Below are 15,197 nucleotides of genomic sequence, written 5' to 3' on the forward strand. Positions count from 1 at the left end.
ATTGACTCAGTACTGGTACTCCTTATAGTCTCATTATTACCTCAACTACCTGGTACCCCTGCACATTGACTCAGTACTGGTACTCCTTATAGTCTCATTATTACCTCAACTACCTGGTACCCCTGCACATTGACTCTGTACTAGTACTCCTTATAGTCTCATTATTACCTCAACTACCTGGTACCCCTGCACATTGTCTCAGTACTGGTACTCCTTATAGGCTCATTATTACCTCAACTACCTGGTACCCCTGCACATTGACTCAGTACTGGTACTCCTTATAGTCTCATTATTACCTCAACTACCTGGTACCCCTGCACATTGTCTCAGTACTGGTTATCCTTATAGTCTCATTATTACCTCAACTACCTGGTACCCCTGCACATTGACTCAGTACTGGTACTCCTTATAGTCTCATTATTACCTCAACTACCTGGTACCCCTGCACATTGACTCAGTACTGGTTCTCCTTATAGTCTCATTATTACCTCAACTACCTGGTACCCCTGCACATTGACTCGGTACTGGTTCTCCTTATAGTCTCATTATTACCTCAACTACCTGGTACCCCTGCACATTGACTCAGTACTGATTCTCCTTATAGTCTCATTATTACCTCAACTACCTGGTACCCCTGCACATTGTCTCAGTACTGGTTCTCCTTATAGGCTCATTATTACCTCAACTACCTGGTACCCCTGCACATTGACTCAGTACTGGTACTCCTTATAGTCTCATTATTACCTCAACTACCTGGTACCCTGCACATTGACTCAGTACTGGTACTCCTTATAGTCTCATTATTACCTCAACTACCTGGTACCCCTGCACATTGACTCAGTACTGGTTCTCCTTATAGTCTCATTATTACCTCAACTACCTGGTACCCCTGCACATTGACTCAGTACTGGTACTCCTTAAGGTCTCATTATTACCTCAACTACCTGGTACCCTGCACATTGACTCAGTACTGGTACTCCTTATAGTCTCATTATTACCTCAACTACCTGGTACCCCTGCACATTGACTCAGTACTGGTTCTCCTTATAGTCTCATTATTACCTCAACTACCTGGTACTCCTGCACATTGACTCAGTACTGGTACTCCTTATAGCCTCATTATTACCTCAACTACCTGGTACCCCTGCACATTGACTCAGTACTGGTACTCCTTATAGTCTCATTGTTACCTCAACTACCTGGTACCCCTGCACATTGACTCAGTACTGGTACTCCTTATAGTCTCATTATTACCTCAACTACCTGGTACCCTGCACATTGACTCAGTACTGGTACTCCTTATAGTCTCATTATTACCTCAACTACCTGGTACCCCTGCACATTGACTCAGTACTGGTACTCCTTATAGTCTCATTATTACCTCAACTACCTGGTACTCCTGCACATTGACTCAGTACTGGTACTCCTTATAGCCTCATTATTACCTCAACTACCTGGTACCCCTGCACATTGACTCAGTACTGGTACTCCTTATAGTCTCATTGTTACCTCAACTACCTGGTACCCCTGCACATTGACTCAGTACTGGTACTCCTTATAGTCTCATTATTACCTCAACTACCTGGTACCCTGCACATTGACTCAGTACTGGTACTCCTTATAGTCTCATTATTACCTCAACTACCTGGTACCCCTGCACATTGACTCAGTACTGGTTCTCCTTATAGCCTCATTATTACCTCAACTACCTGGTACCCCTGCATATTGACTCAGTACTGGTACTCCTTATAGTCTCATTATTACCTCAACTACCTGGTACCCTGCACATTGACTCAGTACTGGTACTCCTTATAGTCTCATTGTTACCTCAACTACCTGGTAACCCTGCACATTGACTCAGTACTGGTACTCCTTATAGTCTCATTATTACCTCAACTACCTGGTACCCCTGCACATTGACTCAGTACTGGTTCTCCTTATAGCCTCATTATTGTTATTTTATTGTGATACTATTTCCTTTTTTTTTTTACAAGGTACAAGGACAAGGTAGCACGTCCGGTGAACAGGTCAGGGTTCCACAACAGAAACTGGATCAGCAGCACGAGACGGTATCACGTCCGGTGTATCATGTATCAATACTGATAGGATGGAAAGAAAGGGAGGGCTGCTCTCAGATCAGTTTTCTCCATTCAAATCTTTCCTTAATTAGAAACATCGTTTGACTTGTTTTGACGAACTTTACCGGTACTATTAGGATGTATTGGTCTGCATGTTTTGATGAACTTTACCGGTACTATTAGGATGTATTGGTCTGCATGTTTCGACAAACTTTACCGGTACTATTAGGATGTATTGGTCTGCATGTTTTGATGAACTTTACCGGTACTATTAGGATGTATTGGTCTGCATGTTTCGACAAACTTTACCGGTACTATTAGGATGTATTGGTCTGCATGTTTCGACGAACTTTACCGGTACTATTAGGATATATTGGTCTGCATGTTTTGACGAACTTTACCGGTACTATTAGGATGTATTGGTCTGCATGTTTTGACGAACTTTACCGGTACTGTTAGGATGTATTGGTCTGCATGTTTGGACGAACTTTACTGGTACTATTAGGATGTATTGGTCTGCATGTTTGGACGAACTTTACCGGTACTATTAGGATGTATTGGTCTGCATGTTTGGACAAACTTTACCGGTACTATTAGGATGTATTGGTCTGCATGTTTTGACAAACTTTACCGGTACTATTAGGATGTATTGGTCTGCATGTTTTGACGAACTTTACCGGTACTATTAGGATGTATTGGTCTGCATGTTTTGACGAACTTTACCGGTACTATTAGGATGTATTGGTCTGCATGTTTTGACGAACTTTACCGGTACTATTAGGATGTATTGGTCTGCATGTTTTGACGAACTTTACCGGTACTATTAGGATGTATTGGTCTGCATGTTTTGACGAACTTTACCGGTACTATTAGGATGTATTGGTCTGCATGTTTTGACGAACTTTACCGGTACTATTAGGATGTATTGGTCTGCATGTTTTGAATGCCATTGAGCCAGTGGATTACTGAACAGAACGCGCCAACAAAACAGAGTTTTGGGGATTTAAAGAAGAACTTTATCGAACAAAACGACCATTTATTGTATTCCTGGCACCCCTTGAATTGCCAACAGAGGAAGATCTTCAAAGGTAAGTCATTTATTTTATCACTATTTTTGAGTTTTATGACACTTGTGCAGGTTATGAATTTATGCTAATGCAGAAAGTTGGTGAGGCGCTGTCCTCAGACGATCAAATGCTATGCTTTCGCCGTAAAGCCTATTGTAAATCGCACAAAGCGGTTCGATTACCAAGATTCTAAGCTAAAGAATCATGTATGACACTTGTATTTTCATGAATGTTTAATATTAAGAATTTTGTGTTTTGAATTTGGCGCTCTGCAATTTCACCGGATGTTGTCGAGGTGGGTTGCTCGCGTCCCACCTAGCCTTAAGAAGTTATTAACTTCATAAGGCTAGGGGGCAGTATCCTGAATTTTCAGGCTTGTTTTTTGAAAAACCATTTAAAAAATAAGAAGTTTTAGGAACATTTTCACTGTCACTAGAGGTTTACGCGCATGACCTTGTGCGCACTCTCCGTTCTTTTTCAATTCTATTGAATACGCTGTTGTCCGGTTGAAATATTATCCATTATATAGATATTTGACAAAGGATTAACATTATAATTATTTCACAATACTGATGACGGATCAGCACCTAGAGGAATATTACCACCTTTGGCTGCAAATATTGAGGCGCCTTATTCTAATGCTTACCCAATAAAAATGCACTAAATCACGTTAGGCTACACATCATAAAATATATTGAGACAAATTACAGACAGTAGCCTACAAGTAGCAAAACATAACTCAATTGATTGATTGAACATAAAACGTGGCTCACATCAACACCATTATCCCAGAAACGCAAGATCCACTCCAATTTCCACACCGCCCTAACAGATCCACAGATGATGCAATCTCTATTGCACTCCACACTGCCCTTTCCCACCTGGACAAAAGGAACACCTATGTGAGAATGCTATTCACTGACTACAGATCAGCGTTCAACACCATAGTGCACCATAGAGCATCCTGACTGGTTGCATCACTGCCTGGTATGGCAGCAGCTCGGCCTCCGACCGCAAGGCACTACAGCGGGTAATGTGTACAGTCCAGTACATCACTGGGGCCAAGCTTCCTGCCATCCAGGACCTCTATACCAGGCGGTGTCAGAGGAAGGCCCTAAAAATTGTCGAAGACTCCAGCCACCCTAGTCATAGACTGTTCTCTCTGCTATTGCACGGCAAGCGGTACCGGAGTGCCAAGTCTAGGTCCAAAAGGCTTCTAAACAGCTTCTACCCCCAAGCCATAAGACTCTAATCAAATGGCTACCCAGACTATTTGCATTGCCCCCCCCCCCCCCCCATTTTACACCACTGCTACTCTCTGTTGTTATCATCTAATCACTTTAATAACTGTACCTACATGTACATATTACCTCAACTAACCGGTGCCCCCACACATTGACTCTGTACCGGTACCCGCCTGTATATAGTCTCCACATTGACTCTGTACCGGTACCCGCCTGTATATAGTCTCCACATTGACTCTGTACCGGTACCCCCTGTATATAGCCTCCACACTGACTCTGTACCGGTACCCACCTGTATATAGTCTCATTATTGTTATTTTACTGCTGTTCTTTAATTATTTGTTCCTTTTATTTCTTATTCTTAATTGTATTTTTTATTTACCTGCATTGTTTTAGGGGCTCGTAAGTAAGCATTTCACTGTAAGGTCTACACCTGTTGTATTCGGCGCATGTGACTAATACAACTAGATTTTATTTGATTGAATTATTGCCAGATATAACGGAATGCATATTTTTTTTGACCAATTCTGATGGCATCAAGTCCCTTGCCAATAATGTTGCCTACAACGTTGCATACAATGTTCATATTCATCGAACACATATTACGCCCTAGATGCCTTCAATTGCCCAATTTATAGCCATGCCCAATTTAGGATTATTTTTTAACAATGTGATGTTGCGCTCCAAAGGGAGAACTTGAAATAACATGATGTAGATAATTAAATAATCAAAAGAAAAACGTGTTTATTATACACTCTTAGAAAAGAAGGTTCCTTATAGAACCAAAAAGGCTTCTATCACTTCCTTAATATATGGAACCACTAAAAGTTATATATATTTTTGGTTCAGTGAAGAAGATTCTCTAGAGTTCTGATCAACAAAAGGTGAATGTTTTGAGGATGTAAACCTAGCAGCTTTCCAGTGGTCAGATCAATTCCTTCCGTTTTTTCCAGCGCCCGGCCCAGGATTTGAACCTGCCACCTTTCGGCCACAGCTCCAACTCCTTAGCCACTGGGCGAAAACCTGAGTTAAAACCTGAGAAAACCTGAGTAAATCAGAAATAAGCATGAGTTAATTTGCCAAAATGAAGACAAAATGCTATGCAGACATACATGGTATCGCTTGTTATACATAATTATTATACATAAATCATTGCCAAAAGCACAACACACACTGTTGCATGTAGGTCTATATTATTTATAGATTGATCATATAGAAATATAAAACATTATTTTTAACAACTACAAAGCAATTACATGTGGCGCAGGAACCACTGACTCACTGCATTATTCTATAGTATTATCAAGACACCTGCTGTGAACTCTTAACTACTTAGGACAGCTCACGAGGTGTCCTAAATATCTGCCGACTAGGTGGGACTAGAGACTTCATGTATAGCTTTAATTTATACCCATAAGTCTTTATTCTCAGCACTTATACGACCAATTTTCTACTCTGAGACACTTTGGCGATATGGGTCCAGATCTCAAAACATTGTTATAAAAAACTTTGAATGTTTGTTTAAAATAATAATAAAAAATGAATATTACTAATGTAACCCGCTGTAAAGACTGGGTTTAGTTGATTGTGTTGCACTGCTCATGTCCGCGTTCTGGAACTGTCCGCGTCCCCGTACAGATCTGTCCGCGTCCACGTACGGTGTGGCGCCAAGCATATTGTCCGGTTACGCGCAGAGTTGTCTGAGGTGATCTTGGGGAATAACGACGGAGTTCACTACAGTGTTGAGACACCGAAGTTCAGTGGTCAATTTGCTTTTTTTCTTTACGGTCAGGGACAGTATGAGTGTAGCCAGATCCTTTTCACTCTCTATCCTTGTTTCATTTTGTGGTTCACCGGATTCGTCATTTTCATCGAGACAAGGTACAGAACGACCAGCTAGCTAGCCAAGCTAGTCGGTACAGCTCGGTAAGCTAGCTAGCTACTATACCAGCAGCATCCTAGTTAACTTAGCTAACAATACATAATTCTCTCGTTGACGGATGCTGGCTACCTCTGTCCGGTTCTCCTCTCTTCACTAGATGGACGGTAACTTTAGTGTTTAACCCCTCTGTGTCCAAGGACCAATCTTTTGAATATTATTTTCAGGGCGCCTCAATAGCAGGTATTGAACACCGGTTAAATAATCACTAGTCAGAGCCTCAACCTCAGTATACATTCATTATAAAAATCATCTTAATATCTGATATTGCGAGTAAACAACCTCGGAATAGAAAAGACAAGAGTGCGTCTTCCAGCCCACCAATAAATTACATAATTCAACCCTCCCGGTTAGTAAATTTACCTTAACATGCCCCCGGAGAAGGCAGAGTAACGACACCAGCCTTTTAGCAGGGCTGACTACAACGCTCGCGTCGCTAAATTAATTTCGTTATTAGAAATGACACTGCTTGCGCACGCCAACGAGCGTCTAGAAGTCAGTTCTATTTGTGACGCAGTTCGCGCTGCATCTCCTCATTGGTTTATAGAAGCAGGTACCCACGTGCCATCTCCTCATTGGTTTATAGAAGCAGGTACCCACGTGCCATCTCCTCATTGGTTTATAGAAGCAGGTACCCACGTGCCATCTCCTCATTGGTTTATAGAAGCAGGTACCCACGTGCCATCTCCTCATTTAGCAAAAAAATATAAACATAACTTCTTTAATAAACAATAAAAGCTAATTTACGAACATTTCTGAAAATGGATATAAAGCTTTTAGGAATGAAACTGTTCTTATGTTTCCCCATCAGAGCTCAGAGTAGATGAGAGATGTAATGTTTGTCTCTGTTGTGTTGAAGTCCAATCAAGCAGGAGAGACCAGCCTCCCCTGTACCCAGCTGTGTGTCCATGAAGAGTGACTGGTCTATGAGACATCCTCTAAAGTTTAGAGAGGAAGACTTTTCTACTGAACAAAGGTAAGAAGAACTCATGGGTCATGGACAGTGAGTTAAACAACACTGTCTCTAGTCATTTCTCCTCTCCCATTTTCCCATTTATTTTTGTTGTTTTCATAATCCATAGGCTAATCATTTTGTCCATTTTCATAGTCCTAAAACAAGATTAAACAAACACAACATTCCCTCTGTGTGTGTGTGTGTGTGTGTGTGTGTGTGTACTCCCTGGATGAGGAGATGTAATCTCATGTTTTGTCCACAGAAACCAACAGGAGAGATCAGAGTCAGAGATTCTCAGTGGTCAGTCTTACCAGAGTCATCAAACAGACCTGGCCTCCATATTCAGTGTATGTGGTCCTGTTATGTACATTTGTTTTTGTTTACCTCAAGTAAAGTTGATCTGTCAATCATTCATTAATGTGTTAATGAGAAAGCATTAATATCGCTAATTTTAACTTATTTACTTTATTTATTTCAGATGCTTGAAAAGAATATTGTGACATTTGTAAAGAACGAGCTGAAGATGTTCAAGAGGATTCTTAGTCCAGAACTCCCAGAAGGCTTTGAGAGTCAGAATCAGGATAAGGAAGTGGTGGATGCTGAAGATGAGAAGCAGGAGAGCAGTGCCAGAGAGGGGGCTCTGAAGATCACACTGCACGTCCTGAGGAAAATGAACCAGACGGAGCTTGCTGACACACTGGAGAAATGTAAGATCTGTCTGCCTCATGTTGAATGGTGTTTTATAACATTTAAAAGCTGTAGCTAAAGTACAGCTAAAGTAGCTGTGTAACTCAATGATATTGTAGCAACACATACAGAGAGAATAATATTTAAATAAATAAAAAATAATAATAAAATAATACATTTAGAGAGAGAGAGAACATTAATAATACCATCAATAATATCAATAATAATATAATCAGTCACACCAGTCTGTAATGCATTATGAAAATATTTACACATTTACATTAAGAGAATAAATTATTATAATGTAAAACTTTTTAAAAGTCCTACAATACTGTAGGCATTAAAACAGACGTAATATTAATATCCTCTGTTATTTCTTCATTCAGATGAGCTTGCTGTGATTTGCCAACGTGAACTCAAATATAATCTAAAGAAGAAGTTTCAATGTGTTTTTGAGGGGATCGCTAAACAAGGAAACCCAACACTTCTCAATAAGATCTACACAGAGCTCTACATCACAGAGGGTGGAACAGGAGAGGTCAATAATGAACATGAGCTGAGACAGATTGAGACAACAACCAGGAAACAAGCAAGACCAGAGACTGCAATCAAATGTAACGACATCTTCAAACCCTTAACTAGACAATACAAACTTATCAGAACTGTGCTGACAAAGGGAGTCGCTGGCATTGGAAAAACAGTCTCTGTGCAGAAGTTCATTCTGGACTGGGCTGAAGGAAAAGCAAATCAGGATGTCCAATTTGTATTTTCATTCCCTTTCCGGGAGCTGAATTTGATGAAAGAGGACAATCACACTTTCATTGAACTTCTCAATCACTTCTCAATGGAAACCAAACAATCAGGAATCTCCATCTACAACAAGTACAAAGTTCTGTTCATCTTTGATGGTCTGGATGAGTGCCGACTGCCCCTAGACTTCCAGAAGAACAAGATCTGTTGTGACGTGACAGAGTCAACCTCAGTGGATGTTCTGCTGACAAATCTCATCAAGGGAAATCTGCTTCCCTCTGCTCTCCTCTGGATAACTACCCGACCTGCAGCAGCCAATAAGATCCCTTCAGGGTGTGTTGACCAGGTGACAGAGGTACGAGGGTTCAATGACCCACAGAAGGAGGAGTACTTCAGGAAGAGATTCAGTGATGAGGACCTGGCCAGCAGAATCATCTCACACATAAAGACATCAAGGAGCCTCCACATCATGTGCCACATTCCAGTCTTCTGTTGGATTTCTGCAACAGTCCTTGAACACATGCTGAAACATAAGAGAGAAGAGATGCCCAAGACTCTGACTGAGATGTACACACACCTTGTGGTGTTTCATACCAAACAGAAGAATGAAAAGTATCTTGGGAAAGAAGAGACAGGTCCACACTGGAATAAAGAGAGCATTCTGTCACTGGGAAAACTGGCTTTTCAGCAGCTTGTGAAAGGCAATCTGATTTTCTATGAAGAAGACCTGAAAGAGGCTGGCATTGATGTCAATGAAGCCTCAGTGTACTCAGGATTGTGCACACAGCTCTTTAAAGAGGAATGTGGGCTGTACCAGGACAAGGTGTACTGCTTTGTTCATCTGAGCATTCAGGAGTTTCTGGCTGCTGTATATGTGTTCCTCTCATTCATCAACAACAATGAGAATCTAATGGCCAAACCGCAATCAACGTCCAGGAACCTTTCTGCGCTGTTCAGAGAGAAGCCTAAAGTTACTGTCTACAAGAATGCTGTGGATAAAGCCTTACAAAGTGAGACAGGAAACCTGGACCTTTTCCTCCGCTTCCTTCTGGGCCTCTCACTTGAGTCCAATCAGAAGTACTTACGAGGTCTACTGACAAAGACAAGAAGCAGCTCACAGAGCCATGAAGAAACAGTCAAGTACATCAAGGAGAAGATCAGGGAGAATCCCTCTCCAGAGAGGAGCATCAATCTGTTCCACTGTCTGAATGAACTGAATGACCATTCTCTAGTGGAGGAGATCCAAAGCTTCCTGAGCTCAGGAAGTCTCTCAAAACCCAACCTGTCACCTGCACAGTGGTCAGCTCTGGTCTTTGTGTTGCTGACTTCAGAAAAGGAGCTGGATGTGTTTGACCTGAAGAAATACTCCAGATCAGAGGAAGGTCTTCTGAGGCTGCTGCCAGTGGTCAAAGCCTCCAGAGCTGTTATGTGAGTAAATAAAAATGACATATAAGAACTAATCATCAGGAAGAAATATTCATTTTAGAGAAAAATATGTTTTATAATATGTAAATAATATTATATTGAATAACATATTCAATAAATTCATTGATGTTTACATTAGTATAACATTATGACCATACAATTCTAGAAGACAGAAGATGAATCTATATGTTGTTTGAGAGAATAAACCAAATGCATCTGCCATTGTCCTTCTACACTACTGGTGTTAAATCAACAGTGTGTTTGTGAAGTCATGATGATCTCTTTGTCAGGCTGTCAGGCTGTGGAGTCACAGAGGAAGGCTGTGCTTCTCTGGTCTCAGCTCTGGAGTCAAACCCCTCACACCTGAGAGAGCTGGATCTGAGTAACAATGACCTGAAGGATTCAGGAGTGAAGCTGCTCTCTGCTGGACTGGGGAATCCCCACTGTAAACTGGAGACTCTGAGGTCAGTATTCCTGTAGTTGGTCAACAAGTGATAACTGTTCACCAGATCCACATGTGTTTACCAGACACACATGGTCCACACCATATGTGTTTGGACAGTGAAGCTTACCGTTTTAAATGTGGTGCTATGCTCCAGCATTTAGGATTTGAGATATAATGTTTAATATTAGGCGACAGTACAGAATGTTACCTTTTATTTAAAGGTATTCATACATATATATTTTACCATTTAGAAATGAAAGCACTTTATGTACGTAGTTCTCCCATTTGAAAAAGTCATAATTATTTGGACGAATTCACTTATATTGTATTAAAGTAGTCATAAGTTTAGTATTTGGTCCCATATTCCATGCCTGCAGTGATTACATCAAGCTTGTGATTCTACTAACTTGTTGAATTCATTTGCAGTTTGTCTTGGTTGTGTTTTGGATGATGTTTTTCCTAATAGAAACTGAATGGTGAATAATGTCCTGCCATTTTGGAGTCACTTCACTTGTATTGTCAGTAAGAATAGAAGATGTTTCTGAACACTTCTACATTCATGTGGATGCTACCATGATTATGAATAATCATGAATGAATAGAGAATGATGATGAATGAGAAAGTTATAGAGACACAAAGATCATACTCCCTCTGTTATTGGTAATGGTGAGAGGTTAGCATGTTTGTTGTAGTCTCTGTTATTGGTAATGGTGAGAGGTTAGCATGTTTTGTTGTAGCCTCTGTTATTGGTAATGGTGAGAGGTTAGTATGTTATGTTGTAGCCTCTGTTATTGGTAATGGTGAGAGGTTAGCATGTTTTGTTGTAGCCTCTGTTATTGGTAATGGTGAGATGTTAGCATGTTTTGTTGTAGTCTCTGTTATTGGTAATGGTGAGAGGTTAGCATGTTATGTTGTAGCCTCTGTTATTGGTAATGGTGAGAGGTTAGCATGTTTTGTTGTAGTCTCTGTTATTGGTAATGGTGAGAGGTTAGCATGTTTTGTTGTAGCCTCTGTTATTGGTAATGGTGAGAGGTTAGCATGTTTTGTTGTAGCCTCTGTTATTGGTAATGGTGAGAGGTTAGCATGTTTTGTTGTAGCCTCTGTTATTGGTAATGGTGAGAGGTCTGGTCAGTCTACTCAAATATTTGTACTATACATTTCTCTCTCTACAAGCAACAGTTTGATAATTTGTCATTTCAAATAATGAAACATTCATTTATGAGTAGATATGGCAGGTTTCAGGACGCTGATGTATCTGAAAATGTTAAAACGTTATACTGCCACTATTTTCACCACCAAAGAATAACAGTGTGATTTTACGTAATAATATTTGACTCTTTGCAGGCTGTCAGGCTGTGGAGTCACAGAGGAAGGCTGTGCTTCTCTGGTCTCAGCTCTGAGGTCAAACCCCTCACACCTGAGAGAGCTGGATCTGAGCTACAATCACCCAGGAGACTCAGGAGTCAGACTGCTCTCTGCTGGACTGGAGGATCCACACTGCAGACTGGAGAAACTCAAGTATGTAGAGGGTTTATGTCCATGTTCATATCAGACATGTTTGACTTATCAGGCTGGTTAAGACAAACATTCTGACCACCACTTGGACAAAGTTATATGCTGACTGTGTGTGTGTGTGTCCAGTGTGTGTGTGTGTGTCTCGTATGTGTGTATCGTGTGTGTGTCTGTCCTGTGTGTCTGTCCTGTCTGTGTCAAGGGTGTGTGTCCAATGTGTAAGTGTGTGTCTGTGTTTGTGTGTGTCCTGTGTGTGTGTGTGTGTGTGTGTGTGTCCTCTGTGTGTGTGTGTTTGTGTGTGTGTGTCCAGTGTGTCCAATATACACACACACACACACACACACACACACACAGTCACACACTTACACATTGGACACACACACACACAGACACACACACAAACACTGGACACACACACAAACACTGGACACACACACATACTGGACACACACACATACTGGACACACACACATACTGGACACACACACATACTGGACACATACACACACACTGGACACATACACAAACACTGGACACACACACATACTGGACACACACACACACACATACTGGACACACACACACATACTGGACACACACACACACACACACACACACACTGGACACACACTGGATACACACACTGGACACAAACACACACAAACAGACAATTATTTTCACCAATGACCGTGTGTGTGTGTGTGTGTGTGTGTGTGTGTGTGTGTGTGTGTGTGTCCAGTGTGTGTGTGTGTGTCCAGTGTGTGTGTGTGTGTGTGTGTGTGTCCTCTGTGTGTGTGTGTTTGTGTGTGTGTGTCCAGTGTGTCCAATATACACACACACACACACACACACACACACAGTCACACACTTACACATTGGACACACACACACACAGACACACACACAAACACTGGACACACACACAAACACTGGACACACACACATACTGGACACACACACATACTGGACACACACACATACTGGACACACACACATACTGGACACATACACACACACTGGACACATACACAAACACTGGACACACACACATACTGGACACACACACACACACATACTGGACACACACACACATACTGGACACACACACACACACACACACACACACTGGACACACACTGGATACACACACTGGACACAAACACACACAAACAGACAATTATTTTCACCAATGACCGTGTGTGTGTGTGTGTGTGTGTGTGTGTGTGTGTGTGTGTGTGTGTGTGTCCAGTGTGTGTGTGTGTGTCCAGTGTGTGTGTGTGTGTGTGTGTGTGTGTGTGTGTGTGTGAGTTCAGGTGTATCCCTCAATGACTGTCTGTTCTTCTGCTTACCGCTACAGTGTGGAACATGGAGGAGAGAACACAATGAAACCTGGGCTTAGAAAATGTGAGTGTTGACTGCTGTGAAGAATATGACTAAGAATAAGTCTTAATTCAAGTTAAGTCAAAGTCAAAGACCACCATCATTACTTACTTGGTCATATTAAATATCAGCTGTAGTTCTACAGAAGCAGAAATCAGGGACACCAACGTTTACAAAGAGTTGTTTTGACAATGTGTGTGTGTGTGTGTTTGTGTGTGTGTGTGTGTGTGTGTGTGTGTGTGTGTGTGTGTGTGTGTGTGTGTGTGTGTGTGTGTGTGTGTGTGTGTGTGTGTGTGTGTGTGTGTGTGTGTGTGTGTGTGTGTGTGTGTGTGTGTGTGTAATTAATGGGAATAAGTGTGTTTTATATTACCATACAGTATAACATATGATCATTGAACAAGTCTCAAGTTACCTTAACTTCTCCTTTTGATACCTAGAAACATCTACATTAAATGAATTAGTGAAAAGTGAGTTAACATTCTAATGTGAATGATGATGATTTCTAATATTGTGTCTGGTTTCATCCATCAGATGTCTGTGATCTCACACTGGACCCAAACACAGTAAACACATTCCTCTCTCTGTCTGAGGAGAACAGAAAGGTGACATGTAGGAGAGAGAAGCAGCCGTATCCTGATCACCCAGAGAGATTTGAGGACTGGGAACAGGTGCTGTGTAGAGAGGGTCTGACTGGGCGCTGTTACTGGGAGGCAGAGTGGAGTGGGAGGGGGGCTGTTATAGGAGTGACATATAAAGGAATCAGCAGGAGAGGAAGGGTTGATGACTGTTGTCTTGGACACAATGACAAGTCCTGGAGTCTGACCTGCTCTGACAACAGATACATTGCCAGGCACAATAATAATCTCACTACCATAGACGTCCCCTCCTCCAGCTCCCACAGAGTAGGAGTGTATCTGGACTGGCCAGCCGGCAGTCTGTCCTTCTATAGAGCCTCCTCTGACACACTGACCCACCTGTACACATTCACCTCCACATTCACTGAGCCCCTCTATCCAGGGTTTAGGCTTTGGTGGGATGACGACTCAGTGTCCCTGAAATAATAACCAAGGAAACACACACTGGACTCACACACACTGGACTCACACACACAGACTGGACACCACACACACACACTGGACACACACACACACTGGACACACACACACACTGGACACACACACACAGAGTGGACACACACAGACTGGACACACACACACTGGACAAACACACACACACACACACACATACACACACAGGACACACACTCTGGACAAACATACACACACACACACTGGACACACACACACACAGTGGACACACACACACACTGGACACACACACACAGAGTGGACACACACAGACTGGACACACACACACTGGACAAACACACACACACACACACACATACACACACAGGACACACACTCTGGACAAACATACACACACACACACTGGACAAACACACACACAGTGGACACACTCACACACAGGACACACACACACAGGACACACACTCTGGACACACTCTCTCACACACACACACACACACATGCGCGTCTTCCTATAATTGTGAGGACCTCTTACAATAACAATGTTAAAATACCAATGTGATCATTTGTTGTACGTCTTTTATGTTGAATAACAAATTGTATAATTATATATGGACATACGCTCCATAGTTGTACAAGTATACAAGGATATATTGTACTTTTCAT

The 15,197-nt window shown here is 41.7% G+C and overlaps 1 protein-coding gene across 1 annotated transcript; it reads left to right on the plus strand.

The window, feature by feature from the left end:
- Nucleotides 1-7,478: 7,478 nt before the first annotated feature.
- LOC129845430 (NLR family CARD domain-containing protein 3-like) lies at nucleotides 7,479-14,543 on the plus strand. The gene is made up of 7 exons (XM_055913353.1): nucleotides 7,479-7,630; nucleotides 7,762-7,990; nucleotides 8,357-10,148; nucleotides 10,436-10,609; nucleotides 11,935-12,108; nucleotides 13,460-13,506; nucleotides 14,014-14,543. Exons 2-7 carry the CDS (start codon nucleotides 7,762-7,764, stop codon nucleotides 14,541-14,543), a joined length of 2,946 nt encoding a protein of 981 aa, XP_055769328.1. The 5' UTR covers nucleotides 7,479-7,630.
- Nucleotides 14,544-15,197: the final 654 nt, after the last annotated feature.

The sequence above is a fragment of the Salvelinus fontinalis genome, unplaced genomic scaffold (assembly GCF_029448725.1).
Source record: "Salvelinus fontinalis isolate EN_2023a unplaced genomic scaffold, ASM2944872v1 scaffold_0302, whole genome shotgun sequence".
Lineage (NCBI taxonomy): Eukaryota > Metazoa > Chordata > Actinopteri > Salmoniformes > Salmonidae > Salvelinus > Salvelinus fontinalis.

Excerpts from the sequence above, each read along its gene's own strand:
- LOC129845430 (XM_055913353.1), top strand. The coding sequence starts at position 7,762 with ATGCTTGAAAAGAATATTGTGACATTTGTAAAGAACGAGCTGAAGATG. Across the intron at positions 10,149-10,435 it reads AAAGCCTCCAGAGCTGTTAT|GCTGTCAGGCTGTGGAGTCA; the intron begins GTGAGTAAATAA and ends TCTCTTTGTCAG. Across the intron at positions 12,109-13,459 it reads TGCAGACTGGAGAAACTCAA|TGTGGAACATGGAGGAGAGA; the intron begins GTATGTAGAGGG and ends TTACCGCTACAG.